General features: G+C 40.2%; 2 protein-coding genes across 3 annotated transcripts; both read right to left on the reverse strand.

Annotated features, from left to right (window-relative positions):
* Positions 1-1978: 1978 nt before the first annotated feature.
* On the reverse strand, positions 1979-7151 carry LOC112256199 (cysteine-rich hydrophobic domain-containing protein 1). The gene is made up of 6 exons (XM_024429270.2): positions 6984-7151; positions 6007-6061; positions 4753-4908; positions 4338-4394; positions 3848-3907; positions 1979-3663 (listed from the first exon to the last, which is right to left on the reverse strand). The coding sequence occupies exons 1-6, from the start codon at positions 7124-7126 to the stop codon at positions 3613-3615; spliced, it is 522 nt and encodes a 173-aa protein (XP_024285038.1). The 5' UTR covers positions 7127-7151; the 3' UTR covers positions 1979-3612.
* A 1559-nt stretch (positions 7152-8710) lies between these two features.
* LOC112257089 (homeobox protein CDX-1-like) lies at positions 8711-12338 on the reverse strand. Of its 2 annotated transcripts, none has more exons than XM_024430661.2 (3): positions 11689-12338; positions 9629-9774; positions 8711-9517 (listed from the first exon to the last, which is right to left on the reverse strand). In XM_024430661.2, exons 1-3 carry the CDS (start codon positions 12134-12136, stop codon positions 9287-9289), a joined length of 825 nt encoding a protein of 274 aa, XP_024286429.1. In that variant the 5' UTR covers positions 12137-12338; the 3' UTR covers positions 8711-9286. The 2 variants fall into 2 exon arrangements, with proteins under 2 accessions (XP_024286429.1, XP_024286430.1); XM_024430662.2 differs by having other exon boundaries at positions 11698-12336.
* Positions 12339-27302: the final 14964 nt, after the last annotated feature.

The following is a 27302-nucleotide window of genomic DNA, read 5'->3' on the forward strand; positions in this document are numbered from 1 at the left end:
CACACTGCCATCTCCATGTTACAGTGCTTGTTTACGGAAGACGGACGGAATACAGAGGGACCATGTGCTAATTAGCTATCTAGCATGCTCGGAACACCTGTGTGTAATCGAGTCACGTTCAGATTTAGTTTTGGCTGCCAAAGCCAATCTACCTCTGAAAATAACCTATAATGTCCTTGAGGAGCAACGGTAGGCTCCTTAAGAGTACATCTCGGGCTATTGCGCCCTTTGTCTTTTCAACCATGAAGAACACTTTAAAATGACAAAAGTTCTAGTTATTTATATAAGTTTGATTATATTGAACTGTTTTTCAATGATAAAACATAATGCAAGTATTTAATATTGTGTAGATCAATAAAAACACAAGGCTATTAATATATAGTTTTAATTATTAGTATGTCTGTCTTTTTAAGTCATTGGTGTTACCGCCTTGAAAGTCACTCATTACAAATATACAAGGACCTTGAGCACTCCCTCCAGTAGCTAACTGTAGTCGGGGGAGGGGTCTATATAGACAGTTATTAGCTACTCACACCCTTTTAGTATGTCATACATTTGAGGAATCGAAATCCAGTGTCACTTGGGTGTTAGTCAATTTAAACGAAGGGAAATTACATTGAGCTAAATTATTAATCATATCACTTTAGTAAATTATTTTTAAAGGGTTAATGACCTGGTATTTGAGCATCTGTGGTCTCCATTTAAGAACATCCTGAATTACCATTTGTTCGTTGGTGTTGCTACTCCTACTAGTGTGTTACTAGTGTGTTATCATAATAGTAAAAATGATTTAAACACATTATTCTGCCGTGTTAGAGGATTTAGAATGGGAAGATTTCCCAGAAGTAATGTGATGCATTTGTTACATAATGATGTGATTGCAAGTACACTCAATTAACTTCAACACTCCATATGTGATACTTTCAAAGCATTTAAATCATGTTTGCGGGGGAATATTGGTCCTGGTTTCTTCTTCTCATACCGCGATCAGGACATTTGGAAATGTAGCTTTAAGGGTCAGATTTGATTCAATGAGACAATTTAGCCAAGACGTGACATGAATACAAAAGGGTTAGACCTGTGGTGCACTGCTACACACTCATACCTCATCTCCTCTCATAGTGTGTCAATCTGCCCTCTGGAGGACGGAGGAAGAGAACCAGCCACCCATCTCCATATCCCTGAATTGTCACAAACTGTCTGGACAAAATCCCCCCCAATTGGTTCTATATGATCTCTGATGGTAATGTTAGGCTTTTGGAAAGGGCACTAGAGGTCACACAACCCAAAGTGTGGTACTCCATTAGATTGGTGCTTGATACAGTTGGTGAAGTGAAGAAAGGCAACTTCCCTTGATCCTCAAGATCCCTCAAACTCAACTCTGGACCTGGAAGCCAGTTCCACAGTATGTTTTTATTGTTCCCCTCTAACCAGGGACTGATTTAGACCTGAGACACCAGGTGTGTGCAATTAATTATCAAGTAGAACAGAGAACCAGCAGGCTCCGGACCTCGTTGGGAAAGAGTTGAGTACCCCTGCTTTAGACCTTTCCACATCCCAACTCCAATGGGACAATAAATCCAAGAACAAAGGGGTCTATAAAACAACCCTCTACTCCAGTGTATGTATGGGGGTTGTGATATAGCAACCTATTTGATTTTTGGCCCCAAACTTAGGGGCCACATTTCCATGTTGTGAAAGTGCTAGCTATTTATGGTAATTGTATTCCAGAGTTTTACAAATGTGTCAAGTAATTACAGGCCATCTTGTTAAGTTAACGATTCAACACCTTGTTAAACATGTCAAATAGCCAGGTATCAGGGGCAGGCTCTGGCCAAAGTACAAACCACATGCAAATTAAGATGATCTGTATAACTTAGATGATGCAGAGTAATTCACCATATGGCAGTAAGGTAAGCATGTCAACAGTTAATGTCAGCTTGTGGTTTTCAGTTGGACAAACTTGAAGACTCGAAGATTCAAAATCAACAATATATTTTAACTTTCCATAGGGATTGAGTTGTCATGAAAAACATTTACAAGTACTCTGTAACAGGGCCAATAGTGGGAAGAGGGCCAGGGCTCTCCACAATACAAGTGAGCAGATGTCAGTCTTCACAACCACACTTCTCTGACTGCGGTTCATCTACCATTCCAGAGGCACTATAATGCAGCAAAACTCTCAGCTACAAGTGAATGAGACAACTCTGGACAAAATGAATAACAAAGGAAACGTTTATCTCAATATGTAATGTACTGTAGGTTGCACGTGGTTTTTAACAACTAACAGAAAGACAAAACACAGTATAGGAAAATAAAAACTATAAAAGGAACAAAGACAAAGCTGCAATAAAAGGTTTGGCAAAAAAACAAGAGGCATGGAGGTGCCAAGATGGAGTCTGTTTCCAACAGTACATCATAAAGACAAGTAGCCATCTCACATTGAAATGGATGACACTTTTTTTTAGTTGGCAAAGTCACAAATAACATGCATCACTAGTGTCATTGTAAAATGATATGGCTTACTAAGTAAACAGGTCCATATAAACTGGAAAGAGACATCTTTCATAAACAAAACTATGGTATAGCATTATCTTGGCAAAACAAATCAAAGATCTAAATAACAATGTAAACAGCATACCACTGTAGGCCTACAGTTTATACTAACATATTTACAGATTTTTTTTTATTTTTTAAGTTCCCTGTAAAAAGGGTCATTTCCATGATGCGAACTTACACCGTATGTTTGGCAAATTCAAGCATCCCATCTACTTTTTGTCACAGAGACAAATTGATTTGAGGAAAATAACCCAAATAACCACCATTTGAACTTACTGAGCTACAAAATGTTTGTCTCCTCCTGTCTTATAAATAAAATGGTTTGTTTTACATAAGGCAAGGATGCTCTAGGATAAGTGATGTCAAATTCATTTTGCCCCGCGGGCCACATTCGGGCTTCACCGAGATTGGGAGGGTTGCACTTAAAATGTATTATATTTCCTCGCCATCAAAATCGGCAGAAAATTGTTTCAATGCTCCCGGACTGTCTAGCTTTCGTTTCGATAACTGCTAGAAAGCTGGACAGAGTGAAGAGACTATAAATGTAGGTCTATTATCTTTACTACAGTTTCCATTTGTTTTTCCTCATTTCAAATGTCCAAAAATTATAATTACAACAATTTTTTGTTTGACTCAAACCACCAACGGATTGAAAATGCTCCGGCCCACAGGTCGTAGGTTTGACACCCCTGCTCTAGGAGGTGTCACATGTTTTTCCAAAGCAATAATGATATGATACATGGACTCAATTGATGATGGCTCTTTGGGCTAAATGCACTTTTCAACAGTGTTATTTTTTCAATCACTTGTTGTCATATGTAACAAAAGCAAAGTATTAGTGTGCAACAAAGAGAGCATTGTTCTACTTCATCAGGAAATGTGCAAAATCTGCTCTAAAGCAAAGTGACAGTGTTGCAATTTCTAATGTACAAGGTACCGGGAGATGTAAGGGACACCGAGACACAGGTGCAGACCCTCATTCCAACATTTATACAAGGCACTAAGGATAGGAGTCAAGGGCCACACTGCAGGTCTCCCAACAGCCTCCTCAGCTCAGTCTGGTCGAAATATAGGATATTTGGGTAAGAATTCTATAAGAATTACCTGTGGAGGGGAAAGTTAATTTCATTTAACACTTCTTTCAGCATTGAATATTTCCAGTGGGCACTCTTCTATAATACAATCATGCCCATATATATTGACTCTGTAGCGATTTGAGTTTGTAATAGTTAATAATTTGGCAACAATCATATTCTGTTTTAAGGGAGCATAAATGTGTTACACTCACGTATTCCATCATATTGCTGCTTTCACATTTCCTTTTGCTGAGCTTCCAGTGCAGGCCCAGCTAAAGAGAAGAGGTGAAAGTGAGGACAGACAACACTGTGCGCACACACCCACATCCCGTCTGGTTAGCAAATCTGAGTGTGAGGGGAATTTAGGATCGCTTCAAACCATGTCTGGCTGGGGTCAGGTAGTGGCCAGACACCCTGAAGAGCTTCCTTCATTCTTCTGCTCAGTTACTAGCTGTCACTCATTGTTCCGTGACAAAACTAAATTAACATGCCTTTAACTGCTGACCTTTAGGTCTGGTCAGCCTCTGTCCACTATGTCAGATGAAAATAGCTTTGAGGGAAATTCGTTTTAAGGGTTAAAGTTGACATAATGAGTTAAAGACCATTATCCATCAGAAACCTGCTACTTTAACATCACTCAACCCTTCACAACTGACATAACTTGGTCTTTCAGACAGGTGCTAATATGCAATTTGTTCTTACCTTGTGATATAACTGGTTGTTTTCCCATTCTAACAACTTCTGAATAGATCTTCTCGCCTGTTGGGAAAGGAGCACATGCAATATCTTCTAGTATTAACCTCAACTTCACACTCTTTTACAATTGACAACAACCTCAGTATTATGACAAAGAGCTGTTCATAGACTGAACTTCTACCAGCTCGTAATTTCCACTTTGTTGTCAATAACACTGGGTTGGGGCACCACCTTTCAGTGATGTACTCTTCAGCGGTGCGATGTGTCATTTCTACACACAAACCCTAATTCCACACAGGTTGCCTGCTTAAGACCAATACGGCTGATTGCTAAACTAGTCCATGAGTAATAAGTGGATGTGCTGATGTAGAGAGAGTAGGACTGTGCAGCAGACATCACGCGAGGGCAGACTGAGACTTACTCTCTTGTTGAGGCATATAACGGGCCACAGACTGAAGCCCACCGTACAGCAACAGCACAGGCAGCCGCAAAGAAGCCACTTCCCATTGACAGGCAACGTCTTCTTCAAGCAAGTGTTCACTCTGCTGATGCTGGTTTTAAACTCCTCTGGAGCCACCTGGAAAAGAAGGGGGAGAAGAAGGGAGGATGAAATGGCCAGGAAGAGTCAGACAGAGGAAAGAATGTGGTTGTAATGTATATAGCTTTTAATTTTATTATTGGTAATTCTCGGAGACAAATCAAATTCTTAATTTTCAATTATTTTGTGCTTAAAATAGTTTCCATCTGAAGCAGTAAGCAAAAAGAAACCCAAAGGGAACGTTGGAGAATGGCAACCATTCCTTTGCTCTAGTCTAATGTAGTGACTGAAGTGAAAAATGGCACCAATTGTTTCAAGAAAAACCTGTACTGTGGTCTGTAGAATCAAAGAGCCTTAGAAAACAAACAGGTAGCCTAGATATTTGGAGATGCTTTCCAGAGATCAGATGAGATCTCTCACTAGTACGGCTGTAACTTGCTAACCAAGCTCTTGTCTATTCACGGCAGAGAGGAACTAAAGGGTGAGATAAGCTTAGTGCCTGTGGCAGCAGCCGTCCAAACAACATGAATGGATGCTCATTCCTCTCTGGGTCTGTACGCCATAAAACCAGGGTCGTAATATTTTATGACAGGATGCAAAGGTCTCTTTGCAAAGAGCGAAAGGCCTTAGAATAAGGGCCTACTGATCTGCACCCTTCAATCATCATAATTGTGACCTCTTCCATCACATCACAATACTGGAGGGACATTTTATTGCCCTGCACTTCCCTCAGCCTGCTCTTACCCCTTCAGCCTTTTTGTGTTGCAGTGTCCGACCCAGGAAGCTGCCCTTTCTTGTGTATGGCACAGTCTTTATTTCATTATTTTATCACCTGGAGCTGTGTCCTCCCGAACACTGGGCCCCCGACCAACTGGGCTCCAAAGACAGCTTACTCATTGACAGAGTTTCACTTCAGCTTTGGACGCACAGTGGTGTGTTGCTTGAAATGCATCAGCATCAGATAGAAGCCACTCAAGAGACTTGAAAGAGGTAATTCAGGAATGGTCTGATTTGTCAAAGGGGAAATAGAACAATAGAGCCACCATAATAGCTTAAAATTCTTGATTCACAGCCCAGTTTAAATAAGTTGGAAAGCCTAGCACAAGACGAAGACACTAATGAATTTGGCTACTGTACCTTTCCCGTGAGAACTGAGGGAAACTCAGTGTCAAATTTGTTGCTCAATCCAAACCTGTCAAAAAGAGATACAAAATGGTAAAGAAATGAAAAACTTTCCATTGAACATGTATAAAGTACTATGACTATGGCCGTGGGCTGTCACAAAGGAAACCTAGCAATGCTTTTTTTATGGGGATGGAATTAGACACTTTGTACTCTCAAACAAATAAATACCTATAAAATGTAGACCTTGTGCCAAAAACTTTACATAGTCTACAGACAGCAGAAATAAACAAATTAATGTCCTGAATGACCTGTAATTTGTTTCTATTATGTGAATAGCTTCCCCTGTCGAGACAATTCTATAGGATGACAAGGATACATCATATGCATAATGCAGTTGTGGACACTAGAGGAAGTATACGTAACTATTATGTCATCATTTGGCAAGGTAATAGGTGTTGTGTCCATTGCTGGTAAGCAGGGAACTATAAAACAGTAAACAGAATGTTAGGCTATGGATGGTAGCTAGCAAGCTTGTTGGAAATAATATGCTTGATTCACCACCATTTGAATAAGCCAGCTGCTGGCAAAGTATTCACTACAGTGGTTAGCTATAGCTACTTATTGAATGTTGTGCAATTAATTTGGGTTTGCTGGCTTGTCATTTTTGTTAAAGCAGATGCTTTCTCATTTCAGGCTAATTTGCAGAAACCCAGTGTACGTAACGTTAGGTAGCGAACTAGCTAGTAAACTATAAAGCCGGAATAGCAGGTACGCAATAGATAACCCTAGCCTCGTCAATTAAGGCAAATGTAACAGTTAACGTTACGTCCTACGATAGGACCAGACAGCTAACTGACTGTTATTGCCACGGCCTAGCTAGTAAGTTAGCTAGTAAGTTGTATTTCACAGCAGGCATTGTTGTTAGCAGGCTAGCGTTAGCTAGCAGCGGATTATAATGGCAGCGTTAACAGTAGCTTTGAATTGCTTACACGGTGATGTGCCCAGCCCCTCGCATAATCACAGGTTCTGAGCAATATCTAACAAGGTGTTCTTCACTCACTACACGTTCATCTTCCTCGTCCAACTCATAGATTGTATCAAAGTCCGCCATGTTGGGTAGTAAGACGCTCATGACGTCTTCTTAACTGCCAGCATGACGTCAACAAGATACGCAAGGTGCCTTCAAGACAACTAGGAGCTCGGGGGGTGGGAGGGACTAGCTCAAACCATGAACGGTCATCCAACTCTGAATTCCAATTCGGAAACTCGGGAATCTTTATAGAGCTCCGACTTTCCGACTTGGAATTCAGAGTTGGATGACGGTTTAAAACACTTTTTCCCAGTCGAAGCTCATTTTTTTTCCGAGTTCCCAGTAGTCATGAACGCATTGAAGTCGGAGATTTCCGAAATCCCAGTTCCTCGTTGTTTGAACGAAGCATCACACGACCACAAACATCCTCGGAAGCACTCAGTTGGAGTTCTGTAAATCTGTGTGCAAAAGTGAGGGATATCATGTCATAACACATAAGATTATTATTTGGAAGAATACGGTCAAATAGGCTTCCCAAACTAGCTAATAATTGCACAACTATAACTGTAGGCTACACACTCACTTGTTTATAGCATTTCATGGAAACCTATTATTACCCATGTAACCTACATATTTATCATCTTATTGAGGGTTAATTTGCCCATATTCTATGAAGAATTAGGGCATACAAGTCATCATCCAAGTGCCATACAACAATAGTCCACAATTAGTTTATACAAATTCTCATTTTGCATTTTGGCCTAGGCTAAAGTGTCTCCAACACCTTCTTACCAATTTATAAAGGTGTTGTGTTTTCTGAAGAAAAACCATAATGCCTAGACAGTATCCGGTAAAATACTGGTTTTGTCTTTGTGGACAAGTAAATTGACCTCTGTCCAACAGGTTTGTTGAGGTTGTGCAGCACTTCTATACAGATCTCTTGCAAGTTTTTGGAATAGGCCTCGGCTATGTTATGAGGATGTTAATGTTTAATGACAGTCTTGGGTAACCTTTTTACAGGTTCATGATTGTAATCTATCCATACTACACTATGCATCCCAGCCCAGCCCATATACCAGACACCCAGAACACACTGGTTGAATCAACGTTGTTTCCCTGTCATTTCAATAAAATGATGTTGAACCAACGTGGAATAGACCTAGAACTGACGTCTGTGCCCAGTGGGTAGAGTCTATATTACATCATAATGGCTCAAAGGTCAACATGAATTGAGAAGACAGTTTGACAGTTGTCAGTTGCTGTACTTGGACGAGCATAGTAGGTCTAGTCTACAAAAATCTAAAACTTGACACTAGAGTCCTTTACAAAAAGTAACTGTCTAAGTTGCATATATATTGCTTTGGCTAAATTAAATTGCTTGGGCCAATTGCACTTTTTCTGGTGCAATTTATTGGACAATATCTTCCGATTTAATGTTACACATCAACAATCAAATGTTGCCTTTGGCACATGCTGGGCTGACAGAATCCCATCCTAATAGTTTGGAAACGACATAGAAGGTTGATAAACTGATCTAATTTTGTTTGCGGTTATAGGTATCAAATAATAAGAGTAGGTAAAACTATAAACAATGAAGTCTGTTTGAAAACAGTATGCACACTCAGTCTGGTTATTTTTGCAAAAGTGAGCTATCCTTTTCCAGTCAATGAAATAAGTAGAAAAAGGTAACGTTAAAACACATTTTATTTACATTTTGAACATCAAACAAACGTTCCATCCGTATCTCACTTAAAACCTGATTTACTTGTCCCTGTAGAAAAACGTTATGAAAGTGTGCTTTGCAATCAAATTGGAGCAGAAAATTCATAGTTTGTCAAGCCATTATAAAAGCTCCAAATGAATGATATCCCTTTTCATTCCAGATCAATTTCAAATAAAATGTACCTGATTTTTTATTTTATTTACAAACACTTATACACTTCATTACATAGTCTACAGAAAAGTATATTTATATCTCAATAACTCAGACACAAACAAACAATTTAAGCATTACATGTCTGAACCATATGTTGATTTTTGTATGGGTTTTTTGGAATTATTATTAGAACTATTCTATAAAAACAATATTTCAAGAGCCTCCAGCATTTTGTTGCAGTTATAAATCATCTTGTTTCTCGAAATCTCCTAATCCACAACATGTTCTTCAGGACGTTTGAATAATCCATTGGAATCCAAGTCTTGAGGAACGGTCCTTTCAGCGTGTTGGAGTGCTCAGTTGTGTTGGATGGTCTAAATTCGATTCTACTGAGTGACAGTAACTTGCTGTATGTTCCTAATAGATGGCAAGTTGTTCATTCCGGGGGGTGGGTAGAGAGAGCCGTGAATATCCGACGGACTGAGTGAGCCTGGTACGGGCAGAGGACTCACTGAACCCGGGTCACTGTGCACTGATCCTCCACTGCCATCAGACCCCAATTTCTTTTTGATTAATTTCCTCTCCTTGGCTCTGCGATTTTGAAACCAGATCTTCACCTGTAAATGTAAAAGGAAAAACTTGTCAAAATTGTTATTCGTTTTATATTTGATTTATCATTTGATTTGTCAAGTCTAGGGCCATAATGCTCTATCAATTAATTGGTTTACCTGTCGTTCTGAAAGGCCAAGATTCCCCGCAAGTTCGGACTTTCTTCGGATAGTGATGTAACGATTAAAATGGAACTCCTTCTCCAGCTCCAGTCTCTGGTGATCGGTGTAAACCACTCTGTATTTCTCCTTCGTTCTTGTTTTGCCTGAAATTGTGAGAAATTCAGAGAATTCAACAGGCTATGCTTCGTGTGCCTACTTTTAAAATAGACGTCACACTGAACAACGAAAATGATGCAAAGCAACGATGCAATTTCATGGCATTCAAATTATTGATGAATACAGGGGCAATAGCCTATTTCAACTCTAAAGTTAATTATTGTTTTAAATTCACCTTGTCATTTTTTACTATTTATAGCAAGTAATACTAGAGAGGTAGGATAATCAACAGGCTACTTATCAAAACGCCTATTAAACTTGATACTTCGTTTATCTAATAACTCTCTAAATGTGTATGACACGTCTTTAGGCGCTTTCAACTGAAGTGGTGGCTATCGTGTTAATCTAGATTGTGTTGCTTTGTTGGTAGCTATGCTAATCGAGCCACTGATCTTCTTTTGATGTCACTTTTTGAACAAACTGCAGAACAAAGAGTCTCAGAGATTTTACCTAAACTCCATTGATGTGTTAAGAGGCAACACACGACACATAAAGGAGTTACAAGGCAGACATCTCTCTGGCTTGGATCAGGTCGCTCTTGTTGATAAACCATAAACACGTCAGCACCTTTGCAGGTAGAAAATAATATTAGTCGTTTAGAACAACATTGAAACATTTTGATATTCATAGTTATAGCCTAGGACATGCTTGCTAAGTTTTACAGGGCCAGAGATAGCCTCCTAGAATTAAACACTTAATAACACATTTGATGGGCTTGCCTAACAAGAAAAATACACTTAGGCTATAAGATGGTATTTTCTGAATATTTAAATGTGGGTGGGGGTGATTTGACAAGTTAATAGGCTATAAAACAAAATTTACGAGTTAATTGAGGCTCATACGTTATTATGACTTAATTGATAAATATAGTCTACAATTCTATTTTTTTTTACACATTAAGAAATGTTGTGGTTTATTGCCCAGTTATAAAGCTTTGTATTTATTTGTCAAACACATTTATTTGCTGTGAAAAACGCCACCCTTTCCGGCAATATAACTCTCGAAGAATGGGAGACGAGGAAGACACTTTGGTGCATATCAAAGTAAAACGAGGTGTTGAAAGGGGTCGCCGCCTGAATTTGACGGATAACCCTCAAAACCATAGACAATGTAGCAAGAAAAGTAGACCTCGCATCTAGTCGACGGGAGTAGAGAAATTAGCATTACAAGAAGCACCTGGCGCCCTTTCTTGACACGTTCATCGTTTCCTCCACAAGGCTATAGGCCTGTATCAGAAAATAACTAAGATGTTGTAATTAATATCATACTTTATCAGACCATTATCGCGATGGGAGGCTTACAGTTGCATTGTCCATAATTAATTTGATACGTTCGATCGAGTGCCTATACTTTTCCTATTTTCTCTTCTGTTTTGAGTCTGGTGCAATTTCCAATTTAGTGCCTTGAAGTTGTATCTTACATGTTTCAAAATAAGCCTAACACCAAACTGAATTATCAATTTCCATACATTTCACATGCAACTGTGTAATTATGGTGACATCTAATTTAAAATGTGATTAAATTATTCGTTCTGAGACCACGAACAGTTACAAATTAAAGGAGAATTAGCTATTGTTAGCAATTCGTTACGAATATGACCTAAAATGTACCCAAATGTACACATTACGTGTTATGCGTGAGGTTATTCGTTTTTATAGTGAGATGTATCACTTAAATTATGCAATTAATGTTTATATTGTATCCGTTCTCTAAATACTACCTGTTGCACAAGTTTATGAGCCGGCACAATTATGCATTTCCATGCAAGAGAAAACATAAAATGTCCGGCTCTTCTTAGGTAAATATGAAGATGTAGTTTGACATGAGTTGAGGCTGTGCTCATTGCACGAATAATTTTAACAGTGGCATGCGTGTCGTGACACAATATAGTTGCTTGTGACCTTTCTCACCCGTAGATGACGATTGTACCGTTTTGTTCATCCACTGGTAAGAAGAATTGCGCCTTTCTCTATCCGGGGAAAGTTGAGCAACAGAAATATTATCTGTAGGTGGTTGCAATACTGCTGACCCTGGCGCGTGCATGGGATTGTATTCAGGTGAGCAATAGGAAACTTGTCCCGGCGAGGAGTTGTTCATGGGCGTAGGAATAGTGTTAGGAGGCCCCAGACTATAGGCGCCCCAGTCCTCCCTCGGTGCGACATAAGGAGCTCCCCAAGCCCCCGAAGACTGTGTATGAGTATCCATGTTTGGCACATGATGGTATCCAGTAAAGTCGGAATATTGTGGCGTGGAAACAAAGTTCTGTGGTGGGATGTTGATTCCCGATCGTCTTACAGGTCCTTGGTGATACATGCTGCCTTCTTTATCCAAGAGGTATCCCACATACATGATTTGAAAAAAAAAATGTTACAAAAGTGACATTCAAGTCGACATAGTTTCCGGGCGACTCCTTCTGTAAATCTAAAAAACAATCCTCTTGCTATGGTTCTGATGTGTATAGTCCAATGGTGCTCCCCAAAATGAAATGAGAACTAGTTCCTGACTTGATACTGTCTCACATAATGTGGCGCTGTTGACAAGGTGGTGGTGCTAAAGATATATTATGGTCTTCCTTCCTGACGTCAGATGAGTCTTCAAACCCTGATGATTTGCATTCAAAAGAAGAGTCAATAATGCTGCCAAACCCACTGTCCCTAGCACATTTTTTTTAACCTATCACCCCAAATAGAGCAAACCCTGCACTTCAACTCTGAAATATTATCGGCATGCATCAAAATATAATTGCGAAATTGAACTGCAACTTCACCAACAAACAATATGCTTAAATGAATATGCTCCTGATGACGTTGGGCCTTACATCTATCTCTTAGGCCTATGTATAATTGAAGTGTGCTTGAAATACATGTTCACATTTCAACATTTGTATTTATTTAAGCCTACTCTGAAGCTGCAAACATTAGTCCTTAGAAAGTAAAATGTGATAGCCTGAGCCCAATTTTAATACAGGGCTATTACTGTGCTATATAATACGCTAGAATTGTAGGCTACTAATGATATAACGTGTAATTGTGGATGTCAGCTTCTTGATTGTGTTATTTTCATTTTGTTATGTGTCAGAGAATAATAAAATATAGCATTAAACATTTACAGTGCTGTCAGAGCGTGCATGGTCACACTCCTCTCTCCTTTCGTTGAATGTCTTTGCGAACGCAACGTCTCCCACGCAACGCATCCCATGTCCGCAGCCACGTTTCACGCCTTCAGAAGCCGATCGTACTTGTTAAAGCTATTCACTTACAAAGGAGGTACAGCTAAGTATGATGATATTTTCTCCCGCAACAAGGCCAACTATTCACATTCCTTCTAATTCGCACTTCAACACTTCAAGGTCGCACTTCGCAGCTAATTCCGGTTTAAAGGAACCTGAAGTGTCACCTATGACACCCGCTCAACGACAATGTGGTCTTGCTCCGGTGCGTGCCATTATATTTGGCATGATCTTGGTTGTTATCCATCCCTCTTTTGCAGGAGAGATTCCGTAATACATCTCAAATTAATTGCAATATCTACCATAAAACAAATCAACACAAATCGAATTACAATTGTCAAACATATGCCTAGTCCCAGGCCTACTAATAACACATGTACATTGGCCTACTAGGTTTACAAATATGTATATCTTTGAACTCATTTGTTGTTTTTATATTTGGTGACTGATAAGTGTTTTCACAAGAGACAGTTGGAATCGGCTAGCATCAAATAACCCTGATAGAGATTAAGGTTGAAGTTAATTTAATTTATTTGGGTAACAGACATATACAACAAAATATACAATGTGGACCCAGTGGATATCACTTCCAAATATGAATTAAAACACGTCTTGTTTCCAAAGCGGTCCTCGATGGTACAAAACAACAACACATGTAACTTGTCTAGTTAAATAAAGGTTCAATCAAAAATAAATACAAATAATTATTAAAAGGCAAGACAAAATTACAAACAGCCACATTACATTCATTTATATTGACATCTTTAAAAGTGGCACATTTCCCTAACCTTAAAAAATATATATTTATTGCATCATCCCTGCTGCCCTATATTTGTCCTCGTGGTGCTTTTTTCTGTTCAAAGTATGCAAAGTGTGGAAACAAATAGAGATCTGTATGGCATCTGAATCTCATTGACCATACATTGATACAGGTCAGGTGAATTGAGTGACTGTAAGCAAGAAATTGCTTATTTCCTCAGGCTTTGGTGTAAGGATATTTTTGCTGAGATAATTGATAACCACTGCTCCCTTGTGGATGGATACAGAGGTGAAATCCATCCCTAACAACTGTCATGTAGTCCCCTCAAGAGGGCACCATCTACCAGAGAATGAGATACTGTTCACCATGGAGTATGTTTGGCAACTTGTGCACAAGACACTGATGCCTTCAGCAAAGGTACTTATCGAGAGCCATTTACAGTTCTAAAGTGCTGAATTTATATTACAAGTCAAATAATTGCTTTACAGTAGGCCTATATGATGTACAAGTCCTCCCAGAACAGAACAGCAAAAATAATATTCATTACATTAAATTAAGAATTTTTAAACTGAATCCAACTCATCAGCTGATATCCCTCTGACAACAACCACCCGAGCCACTGCCTGTTCACCCCGCTATCATCCAGAAGGCGAGGTCAGTACAGGTGCATCAAAGCTGGGACTGAGAGACTGAAAAACAGCTTCTATCTCAAGGCCATCAGACTGTTAAACAGCCACCACTAACATTGAGTGGCTGCTGCCAACACACTGACTCAACTCCAGCCACTTTAATAATGGGAATCGATGGGAAATGATGTAAAATATATCACTGGCCACTTTAAACAATGCTACCTAATATAATGTTTACATACCCTACATTATTCATCTCATATGTATACGTATATACTGTACTCTATATCATCTACTGCATCTTTATGTAATACATGTATCACTAGCCACTTTAACTATGCCACTTTGTTTACATACTCATCTCATATGTATATACTGTACTCGATACCATCTACTGTATCTTGCCTATGCCGCTCTGTACCATCACTCATTCATATATCTTTATGTACATATTCTTTATCCCCCTACACTTGTGTGTATAAGACAGTAGTTTTGGAATTGTTAGTTAGATTACTTGTTGGTTAATACTGCATTGTCGGAACTAGAAGCACAAGCATTTTGCTACACTCGCATTAACATCTGCTAACCATGTGTATGTGACAAATAAAATGTGATTTGATTTGATTTGGTATGTACCTTGATAAGTGCATTCCATAGGTTTGTACAATGCGTAACCACAGGATGTGTTGGAGTTACTTCTATATTTTTGGGGTACTTTTATGTATGTTTTTATGTGTGGATTTAGTTATAAATACATGTAAATAGAATCTTCATACATAGGTATTAATTACAGAACAGTGTAGTTTGTGCAGCTCCCTGTGACAACTGCTTGTCAGTGATTGCCCTCTGCTGGTGACAGAGTGAACCCCTCTTTGCACATAAATTCCTCTGTCTCTGTAAACCCCAAATCATTATGGAAATTTAACACATATGGTAATGTAGTCTCAAAACGCCAACACTTCCATAAGTCCAATGAATCCATATTCTCTCTCTCTCTCTCTCTCTCTCTCTCTCTCTCTCTCTCTCTCTCTCTCTCTCTCTCTCTCTATATATATATATATATATATATATATATATATATATATATATATAGACAGTACCTGTCTAAATGTTGGACACAGCTACTCATTCCAGGGTTTTTCTTCTCATTATCTATTTTCTACATTGTAGAATAATAGTGAAGACATCAAAACCATGAAATAACACATGGAATCATGTAGTAACCAAAAAAGTGTTAAACAAATCAAAATATATTTTATATTTGAGACTCTTGAAAGTAGCCAAACTTTGCCTTGATGACAGCTTTGCACACTCTTGGCATTCTCTCAACAAGTTTCATGTGGTAGTCACCTGGAATGCATTTCAATTAACTCACAGTAGGTGTGCCTTGTTAAAAGTTAAATAGTGGAATTTCTTTCCTTTTTAATGTGTTTTAGCCAGTCAGTTGTGTTTTGACAAGGTAGGAGTAATATACAGAAGATAGCCGTATTTGGTAAAAGACCAAGTCCATATTATGGTAAGAACAGCTCAAATAAGTGAAGAGAAATTAAAAGTCCTTCATTACTTTAAGACATGAAGCGCAGTCAATATGGAACATTTCAAGAACTTGAAAGTTTCTTCAAGTTCAGTCACAAAAACCATCAAGCACTGTGATGAAACTGGCTCTCACGAGGACCGCCACAGGAAAGGAAGACCCTCTGTTGCAGAGGATAAGTTAATCAGAGTTACCAGACTCAGAAATTGCAGCCCAAATAAATGCTTCACAGAGTTCAAGTAACAATCACATCTCAATATCAACTGTTCAGAAGAGACTGCGTGAATCAGGCCTTCATGGTCAAATTGTTGCAAAGAAACCACTACTGAAGGACACCAATAATAAGAAGAGACTTGCTTGGGCCAAGAAAGACGAGCAATGGACATTAGACGGGTGGAAATCTGTGCTTTGGTCTGATGAATCCAATTTTTTTATTTTTGGTTCCAACCGCCATGTCTTGTGAGATGCAAAGTAGGTGAACGGATGATCTCCGCATGTGTGGTTCCCATCGTGACCGCAGAGTGAAGGAAAAGCAGCCAACAAGTGCTCAGCATATGTGGAAACCTCTTCAAGACTGTTGGAAAAGCATTCCAGGTAAATCCCAAGAGTGTGCAAAGCTGTCATCAAAGCAAAGGGTGGCTACTTCAAAGAATATATTTGTTTCACACTTTTTTGGTTACTACATGATCCCATATGTGTTATTTCACAGTTTTGATGTCTTCACTACTTTCTACAATGTAGAAAATAGTAACAATAAAGAAAAACCCTTGAATGAGTAGGTGTGTCCAGACTTTTGACTGGTACTGTAATGTAACAAAATGTGGAGTCAAGGGGTCTGAATACTTTCCGAAGGCACTGTATATACACAGAGTGTTCAAAACATTAAGAGCACCTTGCTAATATTGAATTGCACCCACTTGGACAAGGTGTCAAAAGCGTTCCACAGGGATGCTGGCCGATGTTGAGTCCAATCCTTCCCACAGTTGTGTCAAGTTGTCTGGATGTCTTTATGTTGGTGGACCATTCATGATACACACAGGAAACTTTTGAGCATTGAAAACCCTAGCAGAGTTGCAGTTTTTGACACACTCAAACTGGTGTTCCTACACCTACTACCTGTTCAAAGGCACTTAAATCTTTTGCCTTGCCTATTCACCCCCTGAATGGTACACACGTACAATTCATGTCTCAATTGTTTCAAGGCTTAAAAATCCTTCTTTAACTGGTCTCCTCCTCTTCGTTTACACTTATTGAAGTGGATTTTACAAGTGACATCAATAAGGGTCATAAGGGTCATCTGATCATTTATCACTCCAGTGTTAATCTGCAAAATTGTAATTATTCGCCTACCTCCTCATGCCTTTTGTACACAATGTATATAGACTCTCTTTTTTTTCTACTGTGTTATTGACTTGTTAATTGTTTACTCCATGTGTAACTCTGTGTTGTCTGTTCACACTGCTATGCTTTATCTTGGCCAGGTCGCAGTTGCAAATGAGAACTTGTTCTCAACTAGCCTACCTGGTTAAATAAAGGTGAAATAAAAATAAAATAAAAGGGATCATAGCTTTCAGCTGGATTCACCTGGTCAGTTTATGTCATGGAAAGAGCAGGTGTTCCTAATGTTTTGTGTAGTTGGTGAACATGTTATATATCAGCGAGGTTTTGTTGGAGAAACTTTGTTTAATATAACTAAATTATGTTGCAGGTGTTTTTAATGTTGTGTATCTCGTTTCTGCTACCATCCCGATGCTGAACAGAAATGCGTCTCGAGATGTGGTTGGAGAAGCACAAGGTTTTAGTTGGTTGCATAAGTCCAGAGATGTTGTTGAGATGGACCCCAGGACATCGCTGCAGGAGAAGTGCTCGAACATGACCCTGTGCTAGTATTTCTAGAGTCGCTGCTCTGACTGACCCATGTAAGGCCAATAGAGCAACAGACACTGGTTCTCAGTTTGTTGATGGGATGTAACGTCTTCACATGGACTCTCAAGTTCAAACAGGATGCTTGTTGAAGCCCAACTTAGGTTCAAGTATTTCAATCATTTTCTTCAGGGGATAACAGGAAAGGGGTGTTTTGCTAGCTTGTTGAAACAGCCTTTTCCCTCCCTGTGTTTTATCATGAGATTTACAGTGAACATTTTGTGCATCTACAGGACAGGATATTACAAGAGAAGTGAAGGATTTTCATAGAGGAAACATGTACAGGAAACTTCAAGTTGAAGACATCCCTCTCAGAGCACAATGTACTGTATGTGTATCAGCAGCTGCGCTTCCACTAGGTCCTGTCCTAGTCACCTACAGATTGATGAAACTTACTCTACACTGTTTAAGTGAGCCGAAACAACTTACTCACAGGCTGTAGTCATCAAGGAGTAATACAAGTATTTCATTCCATCAAATACAGTGCATTTCGGAAAGTATTCAGACCCCTTCACTTTTTCCACATTTTGTTACGTTACAGCCTTATTCTAAAATTGGTTATTTAAACTAAAATGTTACTCATCAATCTACGCACAATTTTAAATGTCAAATTTAACCTTTATTTAACTAGGCAAGCCAGTTAAGAACAAATTCTTATTTACAATGATGGCCTACCCCGGCCAAACCCGGACACCGCTGGGCCAATTGTGCGCTGCCCTATGGGACTCCTAATCACAGCCGAATGTGATATAGCCTGGATAACCCATAATGACAAAGCGAAAACTGTTTTTATTTTTTTTATTTGCACATTTAAGTAACTTATTTACATAAGTATTCAGACCCTTTGCTATGAGACTCAGAATTGTGCTCAGGTGCATCCTGTTTCCATTGATCATCATTGAGATGTTTCTACAACTTGACTGGAGTCCACCTGTGGTAAATTCAATTGATTGGACATGATTTGGAAAGGCACATACCTGTTAATATAAGGTCCTACAGTTGACAGGGAATGTCACAGCAAAAACCAAGCCATGAGGTCAAAGGAATTGTCCGTAGAGGTCCGAGACCGGATTGTGTTGAGGCACAGATCTGGGGAAGGGTACTAAAACATTCCTGCAGCATTGAAGGTCCCTAAGAACATAGTGGCCTCCATCATTGTTAATTAGGAGTTATTTGGAACCACCAAGACTCTTCCTAGAGCTGGCCCCCCAGCCGAACTGAGCAATCGGGTGAAAAGGGCCTTGGTCAAAGAGGTGACCAAGAAACAGATGGTCACTGACAGAGCTCAAGAGTTCCTTTGTGGAGATGGGAGAACCTTCCAGAAGGACAACCGTCTCTGCAGCACTCCACCAATCAGGCCTTTATGGTAGAGTGGCCAGACGGAAGCCACTCCTCAGGAAAAAGGCACTTGACAGCCCGCTTGAAGTTTGCCAAAAGACACCTAAAGGACTCTCAGACCATGAGAAACAAGATTCTCTGGTCTGATGAAACCAAGGTTGAACTCTTTGGCCTGAATGCCAAGCATGGAAACCAGCATGGAGGAAACCAGGCACCGCTCATCACCTGGCAAATACCATCCCTACAGTAAAGCATGGTGGTGGCAGCATCATGCTATGGGGATATTTTTCATCGGCAGGGTCTGGGAGACTAATCAAGATCAAGGGAAATATGAATGGAGTTTTTTATAAATTGATCAACATGACATTACATAACACGAATAACAACAAAAACATAACACTCAACAAGACAGCAAACAAGACAGCACCTTTCAATCATATATCAGTAGTTGGAATATTAAACAGCAAATAAAAACAAATAACAATACATTTTTAAAAATGCACAAAAAAAAACACCAATTATATATATATTTTTTCTAACTTATGCCCTAGCTTCTCACCCGCACGTCCCTTATATAATTCAAAAAGTGTTCCCATATCTTACTACATTTCCCTTTCCTCTCCTGTAATTTTGCTATCATTGATTCATAAGATGCAGTCTCCACCATGAGTTTGAGCCAATCTGTTGATTTCGGACTAGCTGCGCTCTTCCAGTTACATAGTATGAGTCTAGCCGCAGTAAGAAAACCCACTGAGGCATGACCAAACTCTTCTTTGTTAATACCTGGTGGTAAAATATATATATCCCCTAATAAGCACAGCTGTGGGGACTTACAGAGATATTATTGGTGAAAACCTACTCCACAGTGCTCAGGAACTCAGACTGGGGGATGGCTTAGGGACAAGTCTCTGAATGTCCTTGAGTGGCCCAGCCAGAGCCTGGACTTGAAACAGATCAAACATCTCTGGAGAGACCTGGAAATATCTGTACAGCGACGCTCCCCATCCAACCTGACAGAGCTTGAGAGGATCTGCAGAGAAGAATGGGAAAACTCCCCATATAGGTGTGCCAAGCTTGTAGCATCATACCCAAGAAGACTTGAGGCAGTAATCGCTGCCAAATGTGCTTCAACAAAGTACTGAATAAATGTCCTTGTTTCTTAAAAGATAATTTAAAAAATTGTCCATTAAAATAACATCAAATTCATCAGAAATACAGTGTAGACATTGTTAATGTTGTGAATGACTATTGTAGCTGGTTGAGTATCTGGAGCATCAGCATTTGTGTGTTCGATTACAGGCTCAAAATGGCCAGAAACAAATAACTTTTTTCTGAAATTCGTCTATTCTTGTTCTGAGAAATGAAGGCTATTCCATGTGAGAATTTGTCAAGAAACTGAAGATCTTGTGCAACGCTGTGTACTACTCCCTTCACAGAACAGCGCAAACTGGCTCTAACCAGAATAGAAAGAGGAGTGGGAGGCCCCGGTGCACAACTGAGCAAGAGGACAAGTACATTAGAGTGTCTAGTTTGAGAAACAGACGCCTCACAAGTTCTCAACTGGCAGCTTCATTAAATAGTACCCGCAAAACACCAGTCTCAACGTCAACAGTGAAGAGGCGACTCCGGGATGCTGGCCTTCTAGGCAGAGTTGCAAAGAAAAAGCCATATCTCAGACTGGCCAATAAAAAGAAAAGAATAAGATGGGCAAAAGAACACAGACACTGGACAGAGGAAGATTGGAAAAAAGTGTTATGGACAGACAAATCTAAGTTTCAGGTGTTCGGATCACAAAGAACATTCGTGAGACGTAGAAAAAATGTCAAGCATTGTGGAGGCAATGTGATGTTCTGGGGGTGTTTTTGTGGTGGTAAAGTGGGAGATTTGTACAGGGTAAAAGGGATCTTCAAAAAGGAAGGCTATCACTCCATTTTGTAACGCCATGCCATACCCTGTGGACAGCATTTAATTGGTGCCAATTTCCTCCTACATCAGGACAATGACCCAAAGCACAGCTCCAAACTATGCAATAACTATTTAGGGAAGTAGCAGCCAGCTGGTATTCTGTCTATAATGGAGTGGCCAGCACAGTCACCGGATCTCAACCCTATTGAGCTGTTGTGGAAGCAGCTTGACTGTATGGTAAGAAGTGCCCATCAAGCCAATCCAACTTGTGGGAGATGCTTCAGGAAGCATGGGGTGAAATCTCTTCAGATTACCTCAACAAATTGGCAACTCATTTCATGAATGTTTTCATAGAAAACAAGGATATTTCTAAGTGACACAAAACCTTTGAAAGGTGGTGCATGTAAATGTGACATTTCAGTGATTTTTTACTTTGTTATACATTTGCAAAATAACAAAACAAAAAAGCTGTTTTTGCTTTGTCATTTGGAGTATTGTGTGTAGATTAATGGGGGGGGGGGATTATTTTATCAATTTTAGAATAAGGCTGTAAAGTAACAAAATGTGAAAAAGTCAAGGGGTATGATTACTTTCCGAATGCACTGTAGCTTTGTCTAAATACTAGGCCATTGTAGGTCATTGTCGCTTTTGATAGAATGTGCTGGAAATGACTAATGACAACAAGCTAAAAGGAATGCAGAAAAACAGAGCATGATATGCACGTGTTCGACAAATGCACCTTAGAGCCAGCTCATTTCAAGACTGAATACTCTTCCAAATAAACGACAGCAAAGATCTTATTCTATGTATGGTTCATTTCCATTCATGTGTTGTGCATTAGGGAGATGAGATGGACATAGCTCAATTAGGATTTTAAAGAAAGATTTTGAAAAACAGACGAGTGGAACAATGGAATGCCTGTGTGGAAGTCTTTATTTGTATCAGAAAGGCATGCCATTGTGGAAAACACTAATCAACTCAAAGAGATATTGCACAATGTTTACTCTATTCATGGCGTGTTTCCCTCCTGTCGTTCTCTATTTGTGTATCTGCGGGTAAACTGAAAACACACTACATGCTTATCAGACAAACTGACTTAATCTGAAGATCTGCTTCCAGTTTTCACAAATATTACAGACTGCAGACTAAACTGGACTTGTAAACCTACATGATGGATTTGGTTTTCGTCCAAGATCTGTCAAAAACATCTTAGCTCTCACCGAAAATGTAATTGACTAAGTATGCCAACCATTAGGCAGAGAGAGAATGTCTGCATATTTATCCCTGCCAATCAAATGAAAAACTCAGTGAAACCAGCTCACCCGTGTTGCCACGGCATCAGAGAACACAGAGAGAACGCAGTGCTGGAACCTTCAGGGGGGCATGGGGAAAATGCAGAGACCACTTTGTCATAATCAATTCCGAGGAACGCCGCAGCTATTTATGAGCACAAAGCCAAGTTTGTGGCAGGCTGCGGCGCTAATCCTGGTTGCCCAGACCCCTCTGGCTCAGTCTGGTGGTGCTGAGGCTTCCATTCGGAAGACAACACATCCCGGCCGCCAACCCACCAACGCCTGCTCTGTGTCTAGGATGCTCCCTGTCAACTGGTCTCCATGTTGGACATCACATCACTACTTCCTGTTGCCTGTCAGCATCAACCAATGTCGAGCATGGCGGAGGCAACCAACCAACCAGCATCATCCTCAAATCTGTGATGGTGAACGTGCAGAGTTCGGTTTAGCCTCAACGCCTCTGGGTCTAATGCTACACAGTGCCAACATTTTCAGTAGTTTTGTGTGGCTTAAATGAACATACATCATTCATGAATAAATGAATGAATGTGTAAACCCATCTCTTGTTTTCCCTTGTGTTGATTTGCAGGCCATTCTCTTCAATGTCAGGCAACAGGGGCGGTCTGTTTAAGACCACAATGCAGTTACAGTAGAGCAGCTTTTGGGGGATTCTGTGGTCCAAATGAAATGATAAATTGGAGGGCTTTTATTTCTAGACCTCATTCTGCTTTGCCTTGAAACACTCACAGATGCAATGCATTTTCTTTGCAGTCGAAATGGATTTTAGGAGTTTAAGTATAAAAAAGTGAAGACATTTATGTTCCCTTTAAGCCCCAAACCACAGTCACTGTTGGTAGAGGAACCAGCTAATGTTTGCTGGAACTCTGATGGTCTATACACACAGTGATTCTTTCTCACACCCGTACACCTTGTTTTGCACCCCTGGAGTTTCCAAGTCCATTTTCGGGAGGAATCTTTATTTAGTTGCACTTATTGTTGCTTGTGATACTTCCTTGCTGCTTAAAGGTGGGGTGAAGCTCCAGCTAGTCTGTCTTTGCAGACAGCATCCGGGCCATTGTTCTGCTTCTAGGTGAGAGGAGGTGCGGACGTGACCCACAGTCCACCTTCTCGGGGCAAGGGGTCTGGGAATAGTTATTGGGCATTATTGTGTGGTGGATGGCTTCAAATGGGCACATGATAGGATTTCAAGCTGCTTTAATTTCCCCCTGATGAAGGGAATGTGTTTTGGCATGGTTTCAGAAGGCCCTCAATGTGTCGCCTCTGTTATAGTGATTAATGTAGAATTCTGCTACAGGGGGTGGGGGGGTCTGTGTTTGTGGAAGTAGGATTTCAGGGAAGGGGGACATTTCTTAAATACAATAGTTCAATGAAAGAAAGGAAAACAGAGCTCAATAGGTGAGGCCCTTTAATTAGAGACAAACTGGGTGTTTTTTTACAGGTCCGTCTTTTGTTGTTGTTGCAGAGACCATGGGGTTACCTGGGGCAACACACAAACTGTGACTAACAGCTTGTTTTGTGTTGGCTTGCAGTCAAAGCATTGTATTAATGATGCTTCATCACAAGCCCTGGGTGCTTCAGATGGCAGATTTATGTGTTTTTTTTTGTGTCATCTCTGTGTAAGTGGTGTATTAGTCATGTTTCTGATCACCAGGCAAACAATATACTCTGGTGATGGTGGGCTATGCTCACGACCTTGAGTAAAGCTGTTTTAGGGGCAACGTTCATTTTTCACTGTACTATCAAGATGGATGTTTTCATTTGAGAGGTTCTGTTATGAAAGACCAGCGCCACTCAATTGATTTGGTTTCTGCTTAACAATGTTTTATGTCTTTACTGGCAGAGCAGTTCCAGTAATGACATATTTCTCCTAGATATCCACTCATTGGTCAGTTCCAGTAAAGACATATTTCTCCTAGATATCCACTCATTGGTCAGTTCCAGTAATGACATATTTCTCCTAGATATCCACTCATTGGTCAGTTCCACTAATGACATATTTCTCCTAGATATCCACTCATTGGTCAGTTCCAGTAAAGACATATTTCTCCTAGATATCCACTCATTGGTCAGTTCCAGTAATGACATATTTCTCCTAGATATCCACTCATTTGTCAGTTCCACTAATGACATATTTCTCCTAGATATCCACTCATTGGTCAGTTCCAGTAAAGACATATTTCTCCTAGACATCCACTCATTGGTCAGTTCCAGTAATGACATATTTCTCCTAGATATCCACTCATTGGTCAGTTCCAGTAATGACATATTTCTCCTAGATATCCACTCATTGTATCATACAGTGCATTCTGAGACTATTCAGACCCCTTGACTTTTTCCACATTTTGTTACGTTACTGACTTATTCTAAAATGGATTAAAACATTTTTTCCCCTCATAAATCTACACACAAAACCCCATAATAACAAAGCAAAAACTATTTTTGGGGGATTGCTAATTTCTTAAAAATAAAAACAGAAATATCAAATTTACAGAAGTAAATTCAGACCCTTAACTCCGTACTTTGTTGAAGCACCTTTGACAGCGATTACAGCCTCAAGTCTTCTTGGGTGTGATGCTACAAGCTTGGCACACCTGTATTTAGGGAGTTTCTCCCATTATTCTCTGCAGATCCTCTCAAGCTCTGTCAGGTTGGATGGGGAGAGTCACTGCACAGCTATTCTCAGGTCTCTCCAGAGATGTTCGATCGGTTTCAAGTCCGGGTTCTGGCTGGGCCAGTCAAGGACATTCAGAGACTTGTCCCGAAGCCACTCCTGCATTGTCTTGGCTGTGTGCTTAGGATCGTTGTCCTGTTGGAAGGTGAACCTTCGACCCAGTCTGAGGTCCTGAGCGCTCTGGAGCAGGTTTTCATCAAATAACTCTCTGTACTTTGCTCTGTTCATCTTTCCCTCGATCCTGACTAGTCTTCCAGTCCCTGCCGCTGAAAAACATCCCCACAGCATGATGCTGCCACCACCATGCTTCACCGTAGGGATGGTGCCAGGTTCCCTTGGCATTGAGGCCAAAGAGTTCAATCTTGCTTTCATCAGACCAGAGAATCTTGTTTCTCATGGTCTGAGAGACTTAGGTGCCTTTTGGCAAACTCCAAGCGGACTGTCATGTGCCTTTTATTGAGGAGTGGCTTCTGTCTGGCCACTTTACCATAAACGCCTGATTGGTGGAGTGCTGCAGAGATGGTTTTTCTTCTGGAATGTTCTCCCATCTCCACAGAGGAACTCTGGATCTCTGTCAGAGTGACCATCAGGTTCTTGGTCACCTCTTTGACCAATCATGTCTCGGAGCTCTCTGACAATTCCTTCGACCTGATGGCTTGGTTTCTGCTCTGACATGCACTGTCAACTGTGGGACCTTATATAGACAGGTGTGTGCCTTTCCAAATCATGTCCACATCAATTTAATGTACCACAATTGGACTCCATTCAAGTTGTAGAAACATCTCAAGGATGATCAATGGAAACAGGATGCACCTGAGCTGAATTTCGAGTCTCATAGCAAAGCGTCTGAATGCTTATGTAAATAAGGTATTTCAGTTTTATTTTATTTTATACATTTGCAAAACTTTCTAAAAACCTATTTTCATTATGGGGTATTGTGTGTAGATTGCAGAATAATTTAAGCAATTTTTGAACAAGTCTGTAATGTATGAAACTGTGGGAAAATTCAAGGGGTCTGAATACTTTCCAAAGGCACTGTAGTTTATTGCAGCAATGGTGTCACATTGAATTCTGCCTGTATTAGAGTGCCATCCAAGGTTCATGGATGCATGTTAAAGGAATTGGTTTGTCGTATATTTTGAATTAACGCAATACAACTTCCATATCCATACTGTACAGTACACATTATAATATTTTATCAATATTCTGCACATTATTAGCTTCAAATGCAGTTTTTGCAATGCCTTAGGAGATTCCTATTTGACCTTACTCAGAAGATATGACTGCTTAGTACTCACAAAAGAGGCATTGTCTGTCTGGTGACCAGCCCTGAAGAAAGGCCCAGGGAGGTTTTCCTGCTTGTGTCTGTCTGTGGAAAACTACAGATGTAGGATCTTAATTTGAGCCAGTTTGTTACAGCAGGAAAATAATCACACAGTAATAGGAAATGTGAACTATTACGTAAATTATAATTCATGGACATTTTTGTAGGGGTTGATACAGTTTTCGTTAGGGCAAATCAAGTCTGAAATTTAACAGTGAAAATGACAAACTTCAGAAGCTTTTGAAAGATTTTGCATTTCCTGATCAAATTAAGATCCTACATCTGTACTAGGTGCGTGCGTAAATACACAAGCCCTGTTGTGTTAAGGTCCCTAACCCCCAACATGCTTCTCATGTTTGTTTACACTCCATTTTCCGGAATCAGTTTACATCGGAGCTGAACTGCTTGGCTTGAGACTTCAGTAATTCACTCCGTTGGTCCTGTATATCAGGAGTGTTAAGCATTCTCGATCACCTATCTGTAAACACAGTGAATCTCAAGAGTGATGAGCGGAGACAGTGGAGAGCCCAACCTGTCCTGCATGACGTTCCCAGTGGACTCACCCTGTGCCGGGGGTGGGGGAACCGTGGCCTCGTAGGAAGTCCTCTGCGTGGTGACGTACCAGGATGATTAAGGGCCCCTTCCTTTCCCGCTTGGAGGGGCATTGTCCCGGTGACAGGCACATTTTGCCCCGCTCAGGAAGTGTGTCTCGCTGGTCCATGGAGCAGGACGAGGGGAGAGTAGCCTACTGATGACACACACCAACGGTGGGCACACGCCTCACCCATCCCCACATTCCCAGCCAGAGACAAGTTGTGCTACACACATTTTTAGAGTCTGTACCGTTGTGCTAGGTGCTCAAATAGTGTTGATGACCTGGTGCCAGGAC

The sequence above is a fragment of the Oncorhynchus tshawytscha genome, linkage group LG08 (assembly GCF_018296145.1).
Source record: "Oncorhynchus tshawytscha isolate Ot180627B linkage group LG08, Otsh_v2.0, whole genome shotgun sequence".
NCBI lineage: Eukaryota > Metazoa > Chordata > Actinopteri > Salmoniformes > Salmonidae > Oncorhynchus > Oncorhynchus tshawytscha.